Here is a 15,180-nt window from a genome sequence, read left to right as displayed (position 1 = left end):
AGACAGGGAAAGGAGGAACCTGAGGCTGCAAATGATGGGTCTATTAGCATACACTATATTAAGTGATATAGAAAGCAATTACTATTATATTAAGAAGGAAAGACTGAGCTTTTAGTACCAATAATACTGATAACATTTCAATTTGAAAGAGATTGTGTCACTTCCATCTCCAACACTTCCAAGTTGTGCTTCTCCTAAGACCAAAATGGTTCTAATCGCAATTTTCACATTTGATCATGTTTTGCACATAGAATAAATAGGTTACTTCTGAAGATTACTATTTTCTAATAATTTACTATGAGAGACGCTTTTAATGTCCATGTCCTCATTATAAAACAGGTTGACCACCTGGACAGTTAAAGTGGAATTGCAGTATGTTTAAACCTTCACCCCATGTTTACATATGTTGGTGTGTAACTGACTAATGGGTACAAGAGTTTTGGAATCGGTCCAGTAGATTGCCTCAGCCGGCAGCCTCAACACAGGCTGCAATGTAATCCTTGAGTGCAACTTCAACAATTAAAGTAAGTCCACTAAAGGCGCTTATTTTTGCTACTGACAGGCTCAGCTTGTTTTCTAAAGTGTCTGACAGCATTTTGGAAAAGATCCCTACAGAAACTATCCTTTTGTTAAAGAGTCAGTTCCTTTTTGTCAACCCAGAAACAGCTGCTGAAAGTGTTGCTCTTGCCAAATCCACCAGACTCCATTTACAGAAACAGACATTTTATCTTACTAAGTATCATAAAGTTCATTCAAACTTAGCAGAAACAGATTGAAACTCATCAAAACCTTCCTTGTTCATCTATCCAACAGTCACCATCTGTGGTTTGGTCACAAACATCCCTAAAACAACCTCTTAATTCCCCAAGTCCTTAATCCTGGTAGTCCATGCTAAATACATCCAGCATGTTTCTGGACAGGAGAAGGTGAGAAAAGCGGCAGAGTTCAACTGAAACTACAGCTGACAATCTGCTGGCATAGTTTCCCCGGTGAACACATCGACCTCTTCGGTTGTCGCAGCAGCAGGGTCTCCGGGCTTGGCAGAGCGGACAGGCTAGGTGTCCACAGGGCAGACCAGCAGCAGGACAACCAAACACCGGGCCTTTTATCAGGCCTATTCATAACCAACCGAACCAACAAAGGCAACCAATCAGAGGCGGAGTAGGGTGGGTCTTGCAAGAAAAGACGTGGGACCATAATCACACTGTTCGCCCCCAGTGCATCTCTGATCTCTTTTTTTCTCCCCTCTCATATTTTCACATCTAACGTGGTGAATTAAGGGTTAATTTCACCCAAACCAGAGCTGGTGGTTGTTCGAACAGTGGAGAGATGAACCAATATGGTTTTGGTGCATTTTATTTTGTTTCTGTCGAGTTTGAATGAAGTGTGTAAATGGAATCGGATGGCTTTGGTGAGAGTGACGTAGTGGCTGTTACCTGTTAAACAACAGGGATTTTAGTTTCAAAAAAGGTCATTTCTGTAGGGATTGTTGTCATAGTATAATCAGACACTTACAATAACAATCAAAGCCTATCAGTGGCAAAAACAAGCATTTTAAAAGGACGTATCTTGACAGTAGAAGCTGCCCTCAAAGATTATATTGGAGCCATTGCATGGCCTGTGTCTTGGCTGCTGGCTGGGGTGATCTACTGGACCAATTCCAAAATGTTTTGTACCCATTAGCCAATCACATACCAAAATATGTAAACCTAGGGTGCAGGTTTAAAAATACCAGAATCCCCCTTTAACTTATAACTAGAGTTACTATGGGAAAGAGAGAAGGTCAAGACAAACAAGGTCGCTGCGCAATTCATCATGCAAAACCTGCTTCACCAGACTGCCTTCACATCCTTGGGGGTGACCTCTCGGTGGGAAAGGCTGGAGTGTATTCAGATGAGTGTATATGTGGGTTTTAAGCGTGTGCTTTTAATGTGTGTATGTGGGAGTACATGCTGGGGAGGTGATGATGAATATCAGGGCAGTCAAGGTTAGCCGAGGGGAAGCTGTTGACGAGAAAGCTCCAATGACAGCAAAACAAACTACTCAAGAAAAAGTTGTCCAAAATAAAACTTCTCAGGGTCACAGCTTTAGCATTCATAACCCAACACAGGCCCCGAGAGAACGGGATAATGCCAGCACCTGTGATGGCTGGCATTTTGTTAACGATGCTATCATTTCATCAAATATGCCGCTGAATGCTTCATAATGGGCCCACACTGATCTCAGAGAAGGATGTGACCTCAGTAGTCAGGACAGCTTGTGAAAGAAGAATCCAAGAGAAAATCTGTCTTTGCTACCGTCATCACTCCCTTGTCACAAATAATTATATACAAATGTCATGTAAAGACTATCACCAGCTGTGGGGGCAGTTTATAGAAGTCAAAGGGAGGAAGGAGGAGAGGAAAACAGGCGAGATAAGAAGTGTCAACTGAAGCGTGAAGTAGAGGAGCAGGATTTGGTGAAGACACTGGGGGAAGATTAATACTGCATGTCTACCCAGGGTCAACAGCTGACAAGAGCTGACAGAAGATGTGGATATTTCTATGATCCATCACTAAGGCATGCTTACCCAAGAGTTCATAGAGGAGGTTGAGAATGTCCTTCCACGCTGCGCCTGCCTCCTCGCCAGCCATCTCTCCGAAGTGGGCGGCGCTGTTGTACAGGTTCATCCGGTCGATGCATTTGGACAGGAGGGTCAGCATGCCCTGAGAAAAAGGTTGTATAATCTGTGATACACCTCACGACAGAGAAAGTATTTTCTTTTTTATAACAAGATGTAAAAAACTTTTCCCATCACTTAATGACGAAGAATAAAATTGACCTGTTGATCGTATTTACAGAGATTGGAAACAAATTCTCATGGTTTTGATTTTTAGTTGAGTTGTTTCCTGTTACATTTTCTAAATTTTACTCTACTGCCCTGATTATTTTCAAATGTTCCTTGTTAATTGTCCCTTCCAAATGTATTTAGTCATTGAGCTCCCTTTTCCCCCAAGTTTCCCAATACTTCCCAATACTGTGCATCGAGCACTCCAGCTATTTGGTTCTTTTAGTTTGACTATTTCGTCCTGGACTTGGATTCGCTTGCCTTTATTGACTTATGACAACTCCCTGCCTCATTCCTGTAAGTCTTTTGTTGGAGTTTTTTTACATTAAATTATTGAAATGCCTCAGCTCCTGTGACTGCATCTGGGTCAACTTCCTATGGTTTCTTGCTTTTCTATTTACACAGCTGCACACAGCTTATATACAAACTCATCACAAATCCTGATGAAGAAAATGTAGGGAACAGTTAAAGTTAAGAGCTGCACAATAGCTTAATTTAGGCTCCAGGTTAATTTAGATTACTTCAACAGCTCTCTGGTCTCAATCTGACCCTAAGATTAAATATTAAGATCTTCATTACCCAAGGGATACATTTGCTTGCACATAATAAAAGGAAGCCACAATGCACAAAGGGCACTATGATAATCATATATAAACTTTGTTTTTAATTTAGTCAGGGAAAAGCTTTTTTGCAATTAGAATTTCTCCTCCGGGGCACCACTGAGGTTTACGTCTGGGGGTCCCGACCATGGGCTGCGACAGGTCCGGTTAAGGACCTTTGTTGCATTTCATTCCACATCTTTCCGATCACTTCCTGCCATCTCTCTACTCCCAAAATCTCCAATGAAATCTTTTTCAGCAGATCTTTATACTGTGAATTAATTACTTCTGTTTATTTGATAACCACAGCATTAAAAGAGGCAAAACGACCTCCTTGAGTTTAAATAAAGTGGTAATTTAATTTCAATCAAACAAAAGCTATTCAGAGCACTATGTGACATACATTAAATGGTTTAAAATGCCATCTTGATAGCAGTTAAATTATTCACTCAATCAAAAGTTTAAGGCTCCACATCATCCACTCTCACCTCCTCTTTGAAGAGGTCTTGACGTTTGATGAGCGAACGGAGAAGACACTGTTTCTCCTCGTGCTCCAGCTCTGAATCGGGCTGTTTGAAGTACTCGATCAGGTCGTTCAGCGTCTGCAGCACCTCTTCAACATACCCGGCAACCTCCGTGGACTCACTGTCCATAGTGCTGTCCAAAGCCCTGAGGGAAGGACATGGAAGACCAAGGTGTAAAACTCTGTTTGACAGAGAAGACGGATGTGTTTGTGAATAGCCCCCTTGTAATTACTTGATAAAGTTGGTGAAGAGGAACGTGGTGTTGCGGATGATGCGAGCAGCCCGAGACTCCTCATGCTGACAGCGCTGCAGGATGAGCCCATCGTCCATGTGGCCCTCAGTATGCAGGCAGGCCTAGACCAGGACACAGACACAGAAATATGCATTTCATCACTATAACAGGACCCTAACCACCACATTCATGAGGCCAGTTTTGAAAATGGATCTATATATTATAAGATTTAGTTATAAATAGATGGATGATTAAATCTGTACAACTTAATCTGCTACTAGAGTTAATGAAAGCTGCATAAATACACAATCACATCCATATCTCAACATTAATCTGGAATTATCCTACAGAACTGTAATGTGATAACAGACATTGATCCCGAGGCTATATGAGAAGCTATTTAAGTACGTAGTGACTAAGTGTGAGTTTACACCACGACAGCTCAGTGAAACCTGACTCGCTGTAATCAAATGGCATAATCAAGAAGACGGAGGAGGTGGGGTGGGCGGGTGGGGGTCCTCCGTGTAGACTGACCATCACCTCCAACATATCAGGTGCATTGGCACGCTGCCGAAGCTGCAGGGACTGCCTGGCGCCAGAACGAGCTGGCGTTTTAATGTCCCTGGAGGCGTGCCCAGCGATGAGCAGCGTTCGTGTGCCGCCCTAATCCCCCCTGTCTCACCCAAAACTAACTGTCACCCTCCACACGGCCCATTATCACATTTTAAATGGGTTGCGACATCAAGTGCGCAGCAGGGGGTGGGTGTCAGGGTAGAGGCGTCAAGAGTATCTGGGTAGACAATGATTAGAGTGGAAAATGAATATTTGCCCGGGTGGATGGGGGGGGTACACCCTGGTTTGAGTGGGTGTTATCTGCTGCTGTGAACACGGGCTTAGAGGTGTTTGAGAAGAGCTATGACAGGCATTCAAGATCTTACTGTAAACAGGTAGACAGACGCTAGATAACATGGTACACCACTATGCACCGATGCATAGTGATACAAATAACTATGTATATGGCCATATACATAGTTATTTGTATCACTATGCAGCGGTGCAATGATTGATTCATCATGATGCGACAGACACTTTCAGCTATTAGCCTGCAACATGTTCCGAGTGTGTCCCAAACACCACAACTAATTGTGAACTGCGATAATAAAAGCCAGGGCTGGAATGAAACCAGTATTTACAACTGCACAAAAATGTCCTCACCCCGCTGTGAGGATAAAATCTGGCATGGAGGTCAAGTGTGTGTGTGAAGGTGTGTGTTCATGCCAACTGGATAGAAAGGGGGCGTGGCCATAGGAGGGGCTTATCACAAAAAGGATTTAAAGAGATGCACACGATTTTGCGGAAAGGTCGACCACAAGCCAACGGACAGCTGATAAGCCCTTTATGCCAAATGGCTATAAGGGGATGTGACAGTGGTGGTGGTCTACAATAAAAAGGCGAATAACTTCTAAATGGATTCACGTAGCATGACCAAACTTTGCAGAAAGACAACATTTTCCCATGCCCCTTTTTTAACTCACTGAGGTTATGTGCATGTGAATGCATGAACACCTGCGTGGACCTGGCCACAGTTATGCAAATACACAAAAATATCATACTGTATGTACCGTGTATGTAAATAACTACATGACAATGGAAGCTTTTTATATTGTAAACATTGACAGCTGTGACAACAGCTTTAAAAAGGAAACTATATGTATTCACCTGTAGTCCTCACTGTTGGTAAACCAAAATATCTATGTACAGTTGCTTTCAACACCAATAGAGACATACACTGTACATCTTTCATTTATTGTCTTCCATTTGAAATAACACTCATTATAATGGCTGAATTGAAAGTCTTTTCAATGCATTTCATTATAATGTGGAATGATTCAGTAAAATGTCAGCTGTGGAAAAAAAGTTGCATCCTACTTACCCTTCTCTTCAGGGGTCCCAGACGAGACGATTTGGCATCAGGCGCCAGGTAAGACAGCCAGAGCCCCGTCGCCACATGCATGACAAAGCAGACAGAGTCTCCGTACTTGACCTCTGGCACTCCCATGCCGTCGATGTCCCTCTTTGGGCCCAAGTCTCCCTTTTCCTGTTGTGTTGACATTGAGAAGCACGGACTCACATTACCAAATATAAACAAAGAGAGAGAAAAGCAGCACATACACACATAAACACGCAGAGTACACAGGCGTTGAAATATGACAAACGAAGATATATTATGATTAGATCGTAATCAGGGAGGCAGGTTGAGGAGAGTGCATTCGTTGGCCTGCCAGGATGTTGCTGCTGGCCTCATTAGCTCTGCTACATTTCTGGCTCAGCAGAGATGGAGCGATGCAGCTGATTGCAGTCGACAGCAAGTAGCAGGGAACATATTAATGCCAATGTTCAACATGGCAAAGCATTGACCTTTTTAGATACAGGAGCCGACTGGCACTGGGTTGGTAGTACAATGGGAGGAGGAGTGAGAGTAGATGAAGAAGTACGTACAAAACAAGAGTTTCTTTCTGTATGTATTCTTCCACAGCAGCATGAACTCACAGTAGAAAGCCTGTGTGTCCTGCAGGAATAGTGATTACTTAGGACAGTTACACTGTGTTGTCAGCAGGGGGGTGGGTTGGAAAATTAAAGCCTCCAAAGTGGGCAGCACTCAGGAGGATTTCATACCTACTGTAGATAAAAGGACATCTACAGGGACACAGTGGTACTCTGTGAAGGTGACTCACGGCACTGTGCTGTTTATGTGGCAGCAGCCATAACAGGATAATAATGTAGGATATCTTACGCAACAACAGAGCCAACAAGTTTGATGATCAATTAGTCGTTTTGGCTGATTTTTTTATGTCAAAATGTGAGGATTTGCTGCTGTTTTTTATCATTTCTGACAGAAAATGAAGAGTCTTTGGGGTTTGGACAGTTGGTTGGACAAAAGAAGCCATATGAAGACGGGCTCTGGGAAATTGTGATGAGCATTTTTCACTATTTAGACTTAACTATTAATTAACTAGAATGGCACTTACCTCCACCAACACCCAACAGTCCCCTTTAATTCAATCAAGACTAATCCAATATCAAACTCGATAGCCCTGCATCACTCTAAATTTTAAACCATCCATAACTGGATGAGCTCAAAATATGTGAATTTAGCATCAGTATCAGGGCCGACAGTATCCAGGTCTCATAAGGATAGATGATGGATTTAGGTGCATGCTCTGCAACTGTTATCAAAAGATAATAACGCATTTTGTAGCTTTAAAAAGATGAGAAATCAAAACGAGACGGCAGGAAATAAAAATGCAGTAAAACTGTCTCACTCCTGTGATGAATTCTACATCTAAACCTGCAGGAGCTACAAGAAACAACATATCTGAGCACCACTGAACGACACCACTAAAACACATGCTTTCAGCTAGAATTTTAACTAAGCCACGTGCCTCTCTCTTTGGCTTATTTTTGGCAGTGAGACTATTTTTGGAGCGCACACTATTAAAACAAAAGAACTAACAAGCCCTCGGATTGAGAGAGAGAGTTCAAAACAAAGCGTGGGATAAAAGAGGGTTTGTAATTGAGGAACAGAAATAGGGCAAAGGCAAATGAAAGAATATGAAGCACCCTGAAAATGCCCCCAATGCATCACACCGGATGTTAATACATTTCTTTTGAATTCCTCATTGAAAATGGCTACATCCCAGCCGGTTGTTAGACCAGCGGACAACATGACAACATTTACAGTGCTGTCTCAGCAGCTGTGAAAAGGTCAAATCATCGTGGCGAGCCATGAGCTCATTAAGAGCTTACAGACCCATGTCGGGAGTCTTTGATGAAGTAGTCAGGGGAAGATATTTTGAGTTCTCTTCTAATGAGGTCAGTTGACGAAGAACATTTATTTACATCAACACCCGGAGCAGCTTTCAGATGGCGTAGCTGCCTTGCTCAAGGGGCACATCAGAGCTGGTTTTAAAAATAGAATAAATAAATAATGCTAACACAGAGATAGCGAGTACTGACCTTGGAGGGCCTGAAGCAGAAGGCAGTGGCATTGGTGTCGGACTTCGCCCTGTCCTGCAGGACCAGTCCGCGGTCCTCAGTCAGGGCCAGGTAATGGCCGGTAGAGAGGTGGCGTAGTCGGAAGGCCTGACCCCAGCGAATGTGGCTACTGCTCCAGCTAAACACAGAGAACTGGTGTCACTGATGGATTCAGCCTTCAATATTATCAGACTTCTCTGGCTTTTTAATAGCGCTGTCTGGATGATAAGATTGTTTTCTGTCTTTTTAATGCAAAAGAGTCTGTAGTTTCATTTTGGCAAACCCTGACTGAGATGAAGAGCTGCTCCAGAGTAGGACTGGTTATCAAAGTCCTAAATTATTTTGTTTGTTTTCTTTGTACTGAAATTTGTCAGTCACACCTTTCTTATTGCAGCTTTAAGACAGAGTGGTTTTGTTTTCCCTGTATAATGCAGAATGGAACATCAGTACATTTTCCTTTATAATGCCATAGTTCACAAACTGCCTCCTTGTTTATGTGCTATACTGAGTCCTAAATCTGTCATCTTTATTTCAGAAGAATTATGTATGTCATTCCTCAAAGCTGCACTGTCTTTGGTGAAAGTGCTTTTAAAGTTTTTGCACCTTCGTCATGGTGTAAGCTACAGAGACACCTTTAACTAGATTTTTTGATAAGAATGGAAGATTATGAAAATGCAGTAAGAGGCAGAGCGGGTTGTCAGTAATTGGAAGGTCACTGGTTCGAATCCCCGGCTCCCCCGGCTTCATGTCGAAGCATCCTTGAGCAAGATGCTGTACCCCACCTTGCCTGGCATGTGTGTGTGAATGGGTGACTGTGACAAGCGCAGTCAATTTACCATTAACCATGTAAGCACATGGCATTCTGAATAGATGTAATTTGCTGTCTGGTGCCTGTTTCTTTCACGTGAAATATTAATGTTTTTTTTAAACTCTAAAGTCTACAAACAAACAACAGTACCGATTTAAAAAGAAACACTGGCATCAAAAGTCAGGTCAGATTTCAAGTCTTGTCTTCTTTGGATGCTTATATTGTTTACATTGTTAGATTTAAAAAAAGAAGTTAAAAAAAAAAAAAAAGAAATATACCGATTAGCAATTAGCTTGATTCATGGCTCAAAAATAAGCAGTTTTTCTAGCAACACAACCACACACTCACACTATTTCACTCTGCATTGCAGATTAAATCACCAGATTGGAATATTTTAGAAAAGTTTGTAAAACCAATCTGCAAGTGAAATAAGAATGTCAGCGGTGAAATAGATAAAGTTCAACATCGTCACTGTCAGTGGAGCTCAGCTTCCACTCATACGGATGACGCAGTGTGGAAATACTGTTTAAAATTTCTCCCTGAGCTGAGAAGGAAAACATGAGCCCTAATAGATGCACCTGTGCCATTTCAAAGTGTACAGACTTTGACAGGCAGTCCCAGTGAGAATCGGCAGACGATGTGACTGGAGAGAAATTGCGTGGGTGGCCGGTTAAAGAAAGGGAAGCAGAGGGAGGGTGATAGACGGAGACAGAGAAGCAGATCGAAAGGGATGGTAAACAGAACCTCACCTGCTGAAGGACTCTGTAGACTAATTGGTAGCGACAGTTCAGAGTGGAGGGAGGGGAGGTTTATATATAACCTACAGTATAGTAGCTATGACATTTCTTGCTACTCTTCATAAAGAGATCTCCCTCAAAGACAGCTCTTCTCTGTATTTCTGGGAGAAATCTATGTCAGGGTTTTACATTGCTGACTTGCCGAAGTGTATTTATTCACTATGTGTGTATTTGGGTCTGATCTCACCTGATCCTGAGGGGCTCCAGTCTCCAAAGCGAGCGGGCTTTTGACGCTCCTTTCCCCGCTTCATAGTTTACTATCCTGAAGGCAAAAAGACACAAGAGGGGACTACTGTTATTTCTGAGTCTTTCAGGTCACAGTGGGAATAAAGTGCTTGAAGAGATTCTGCTCCTGCTACATTTGTGGCACAGGGAATACCATTCATTTTGATGAAGTGTCACTGCTCCCAAATGACATGGGCTCTAGTACATACTGTATGCATTTTAAATACTTTATCTCTTAGTCTGATAGAAGACATAATTTGTTTTTTTGTAATACTGATTCTGGAAGGAGAAAAAAACACAGGACAGGGGGGGATCAGAGGTCATTGTCAGCTTAAAACAACACTTCTTATGATGGGAGGAGTTCAAGGTTATCTAAGCATTTCACACTGAAGGATGATCCGTTTGCTTACTAAAACTCAATTCCTGCCAAAAATTATCCCAGAAGTGGACACTGAAAGGATCTGACCCGGCTTCCCACGCATTCATATACCACCTTCATCCTTCATACAGTGTATTTGAGACACAGATCAAGTTTATTTACTGTTACAACACTGAGAAATTAGCAGGGTTTACAGACACACACAGACCACAATTTAAAAGACATAGGCTTCAATTATCAATAATGCATGTGTGTCGTCTGCACTTTTCTGCCATCAGTGTACTGTAACACAGCGTGCATCTGTAAACTCTGCTAGTTCTCATAATGAAACTTCTCAGTGCATTTCTATTCTCGCACAAAATATACAAATGTCTATTTATGTCTATTTTCAAAGCCTTGATTCCTTGATAGATACAGTATTGCTGAACAGATCAAAACATGATCTTGGAACTACTGAGATACACCAACCTCTGCTCCTCCTCACTCTTGTCTGCTCCTGGGATGGTCAAGCTCTCATCGTGACCGTGACAAAGACGCATCACATGTCCACCAATCAAAAACCCTAAAAATAACACACAACGACGACAAACATTGTGTTACAAGACCCTCAATATGTTTATCTTTGTTGATGTCATGGAATCATATAAAAACTACGACATCCAGAACACTTGGTAACTATTCTCTGCAAATATCATCATGTGAGTTTCATCTTTAACTTAGTTGGGTTTTTTCCTCTTAAACTGGCCAGAAGAGAGCCACACTATTTTATGAAAACAATTTTCAAAATGCATTCAAGTGGAGGTTGGAGGTTGTTATTTTGGTTTCTGCGGTCATGAACTTGCCTACAGCCATGTTGCCTGAAGAGCAGGTAGGCTGGATGTTCCACAGGGTCTGCATGAAGGAGGCATCCACCTGAGAGCTGCCATTAGCGATGGAGAGGTGCTGCAAAAGAGAAGCAGGTTACACGTGGCTTTAGACAGCAAAGGGTTAGCGAGAGGGAAACGTAGGCAAACACTGAGATTCAGCAGTGCTGCACAGAGAAGGGAGATGTCCCAGTGTTGGGATTGAAAAGAGATTAAAATAACTTTGTGTCTCTCCTCTGGAGCTGCCAAACAGTGTTTTAACGCTGAGGGCGAAAGGGCACAGCTGCACCAATGTTTCTCTATGCAGCTATGTCCAGATAATCCTTTTACAATATTTCCTTCCAGCAGACAGACTGGCAGGACTGACATGTCCCTACAGGCAGGATTCAGAGTCGAGTGAAAGCTCGAAATGATCCGAGCCTTCAGCTACATCCTCCCAGATACATGTTAATGTGGTACATCTCGTTTCAACTCACTGAACTCCTCTAAAAAAATCTGTAATTTTACATCATTACAGGGCCAAATATAACCATCCATTAAGTGTTTTTATTACTCTGTGTTGGTGATTCAAAAATGTCCAGAATACCAAGTAATTCAGTGCAACCTTTCCTGTGTGTTGACAGATGATATGGATTGATGGAGAGCAGTGCATAAAAAATATTGTGTGGATTAAAGCTGTACGAAGCTGGGCTGAACAATCAATCAAAGTGTTATTGAAATCACAACATGGGCAAGTGTAATATCCAAGCAGCAGGAGCTGCAATTTTTTGATAAAGTTAAAATGTGTCACAACATACCATTATAAATGAAGCACTGCGGTGCAGCAGAGATGCCCCAGGCCTACAAATCATATTCTCCAGACGTATGGAAACATGCTCATTTGGTAGAAACCCCAGCAAAAATCACATTATTCATATTTTTGTATTTTTTCAGTGAAATTTAAATGCAAAAATGAGCATTGCCACTACAATCCTGACCCGTACCGCAGTCAATATCTGCCACAATAATTTTTCTTTGGATATCAGTCATTTTGTTGTTGAAAATAGAGCTGCAAGGATTAATCAATTTAAAGTTTCTGGTTTCTTTACTCCTCTACAACAGTAATGACAAAAAAAGACATTCGAGGTCATCTTCCTGAACTTCGGTAACATTTAATGACATTTTTCACCATTTTCTGACATTTTATAGCCCAAATAACTAATTAATCAAGAATATAATCGAAAGATTAATAAACAATTAAAGGAAACATTTTCATATTTTTGTTTCGGGTTACTTCTGCAATGGGTTTACAATGCTCAAAAAACACATCAGATTCCTCATATTGTCCAGCCTTACATGTATTCCCCCTCTGCCTGAAATGCTCTGTTTTAGCTCCCGTCTCTTTAAGGCCCTCCTTCCGAATACCAAGTCTGCTCTGATTGGTCAGTGCACACATGCCTGAACGAGCACCACTTACAACACAGAGCAGCTGTGCTGAATTAACTCTTAGGTGCCAAACTAGCTGCTAGGAAGAAAATATGCAAAGTTATGACACGCTGACGTAGCGCAATGTCAAGAAGTCATAGAATTAAAAGGTGGGACTGTGGGAGAGAGGAGCTCCTGTTGGTGAGGACTTTGGTCTTTTTAACTTTCAAGATCTTTTACATGCACAAGTTTCTCTGTAAAAGAAGGAAAAAGGAAAGGAAAAAAAGCGTAGTAAGTCTCCTTTAAGGTAATAGTTAGTTGCAGCTCTACTTAAAAACCTGATGCAGAGCAAAGTAAAACTGCTGACATTTCAGCCTAACTGGATGCCTCGGTCCTAAAAGGACTGTTTCACTGCCTCTGTGATTGTTCACAGTAATGTCACAACACTGATTGCTTTTTGCCTGAATTTCTGATGTGTCTCATCCTTCAAAAGCTGTGGTTCTGTCGGGCCGAATCAGGTGAAGACTTCCCATCGGAGGAGATGGGAGTCTGGCTCTTTGCCAGCTTTGCTTTAATTGCACATTTCCCTCCCTGAAGGGCCAGAGTAGCTACAAGCAGACAGCGCTGCTCACTCGCCGATGCGTGGCACGTCCCTGTCCCCTCCTCTCTTCCATCCCTCTCTCTGCCTCTGCCTCTGCCTCTCCCTCTCCCCTCACTTTACCTAGTAAGTTAATTGAGGTCGGGTGTATAGCTCTGCATAAGGAAGACAGCATTAACTCTAAGCTCATCAGTCAGATGGATGCCTTGCCAAAAAAATCATTTTTAAAAAGACAACTGCACAGGAGGGCTTTACGAGTAATCAGATTTCCATTACAGATAGCAGCGTAAAGTTTCAAAGGTTTCCCCTTGAATTGCCGTGTCACTCTGAAGTTGGCTGGAGTGAGACAGGTATCAGAGCTATCCGACGGCTATGAAACTTTCCAGAGTGCCTTTTTGAGACAGACAGTGAACCAAAGCAGATAACTCCAGCTATGTGGGGCGAATAATCTCCAAAATGTGCTGTGTTGTCTGCCTCTGAACTCCAGCTCCAGTTTAGGGGCAAACAATTCTGTTCTGACATGAAAACATTTGGCAGAGAAATAAAAAAAAAAAAAAAAAGCCCCCAAAACAACAGCAGAGAAAATCTGAATGGAGCGAGATCTGACGAGCAAACCAGACAAAGGGGAAATGAGAGATGATACAGCGAGCATCAGAGACGAGAGGCTGTATCTGATGTATCCAGTCTGAAAAATTGTAAATATTCATAAGAGAAAAAACCTCTTATATGGAAATGAGAGACAAAGAGGAAGGCTGCTGATTTAATGGAAATGGTCTGAGATGCAATTAGCCCATCGTCTTAAAAAAAATGCATCTTCTTTCTAAAATGTGATGGCGTGCATCGGAATCTTTGTGCTAAACCTCTGCGGCTCCAACAAAAAATATTGATTTCACTATCTCACCATCTCATTTTCCTTTCAGTGATAAGTCAGTTTGAGAGGATCAGCTGTGCTGGACTTGACCTACCAGGTATCTCTCCGTCGACACACTGACAAGGATCAGGTCGTCTCCGATGCGGACTTTCTCTCCTTCAGATCTCTGCTTGGACGCAGGGTGAATGGTCCACCAGCAGGCCTCTCCTGTTGACACGAACGCATTACTCGTACATTTAAAGCTACTCTGAGTGGCAAAAAGCATAAAAATAGCCATCATCTGAGAAAGACTGAAGTAGCAGTTGAAGTATCGTTCCCACTTGACAAATGGCCCCAAGCATTTCTGTAGTTCATATGTCAAACGTAGCACAGAACACAGTTAACAGTATTTCTCCATTGGCCATTGATTCCGTGTCAAGGTTAGGTCGACCTGAAGTGGCCACTCAGGAGGGCTGAATTCGATTAAAAAGCAACGGAAAGCCAAGTGAACTCTGTAAAGTGCCTGTTAGTCATACTGTACCGACTGAATCTTCTTGTAGTCCGACATCGAATGACAGCTTGTCTGTCATAGACCTTGAAGTCTTCAAACAGGTCAGGTACTGGAGAATGAAAAATGAGTCAGTGTCTCATACAAGCTGAGAGCAGAAATCATCCATAAAAAGTAGGTTTAATTTGCAGAATCTGACCCGGTGACAGGCATCAAGAATAATTATGTAGAAAAACCCAGTCTTCTTGCTGAGGGTGTTGTTTGCTTATGTAGGTCATATAGAGGCATCGGTACTAAATTGAGACTGTTTCATAAGCAGTTAAAGGTTGCTTTCATACGTTTAAGTAAAACATACAAAACATCACTTAGTTTCAGTTCCTGAAAATGTGAAGATCTGCAGCTTTTCTTTGTTTCATCCAGTTATAAAATTGAATCCCTTTTGAGTTTTTTAATCTGTTATTCCGACAAATTTGTGTCATAAGTATATAAGTACTGTATATATACTGCATTTATGTGTACATATATGTGTTA

The 15,180-nt window shown here is 42.0% G+C and overlaps 1 protein-coding gene across 1 annotated transcript in view; it reads right to left on the bottom strand.

Annotated features, from left to right (window-relative positions):
• The window catches only part of ryr3 (ryanodine receptor 3), a 126,041-nt gene that overhangs the window by 75,013 nt on the left and 35,848 nt on the right, over positions 1-15,180 (bottom strand). The window contains exons 5-14 of the mRNA XM_073492379.1: positions 14,683-14,761; positions 14,257-14,369; positions 11,269-11,368; positions 10,895-10,988; positions 10,010-10,084; positions 8,200-8,356; positions 6,116-6,280; positions 4,183-4,304; positions 3,915-4,095; positions 2,570-2,705 (exon numbers count right to left, since the gene is read on the bottom strand). Of these exons, the coding sequence (XP_073348480.1) occupies positions 2,570-2,705; positions 3,915-4,095; positions 4,183-4,304; positions 6,116-6,280; positions 8,200-8,356; positions 10,010-10,084; positions 10,895-10,988; positions 11,269-11,368; positions 14,257-14,369; positions 14,683-14,761 (1,222 nt within the window). The remainder of the gene's footprint in view (positions 1-2,569; positions 2,706-3,914; positions 4,096-4,182; positions 4,305-6,115; positions 6,281-8,199; positions 8,357-10,009; positions 10,085-10,894; positions 10,989-11,268; positions 11,369-14,256; positions 14,370-14,682; positions 14,762-15,180) is intronic.

This window comes from Pagrus major, chromosome 22 (assembly GCF_040436345.1).
Source record: "Pagrus major chromosome 22, Pma_NU_1.0".
NCBI classification, from domain to species: domain Eukaryota; kingdom Metazoa; phylum Chordata; class Actinopteri; order Spariformes; family Sparidae; genus Pagrus; species Pagrus major.
This window is presented reverse-complemented; position numbering and strand designations above follow the sequence as displayed.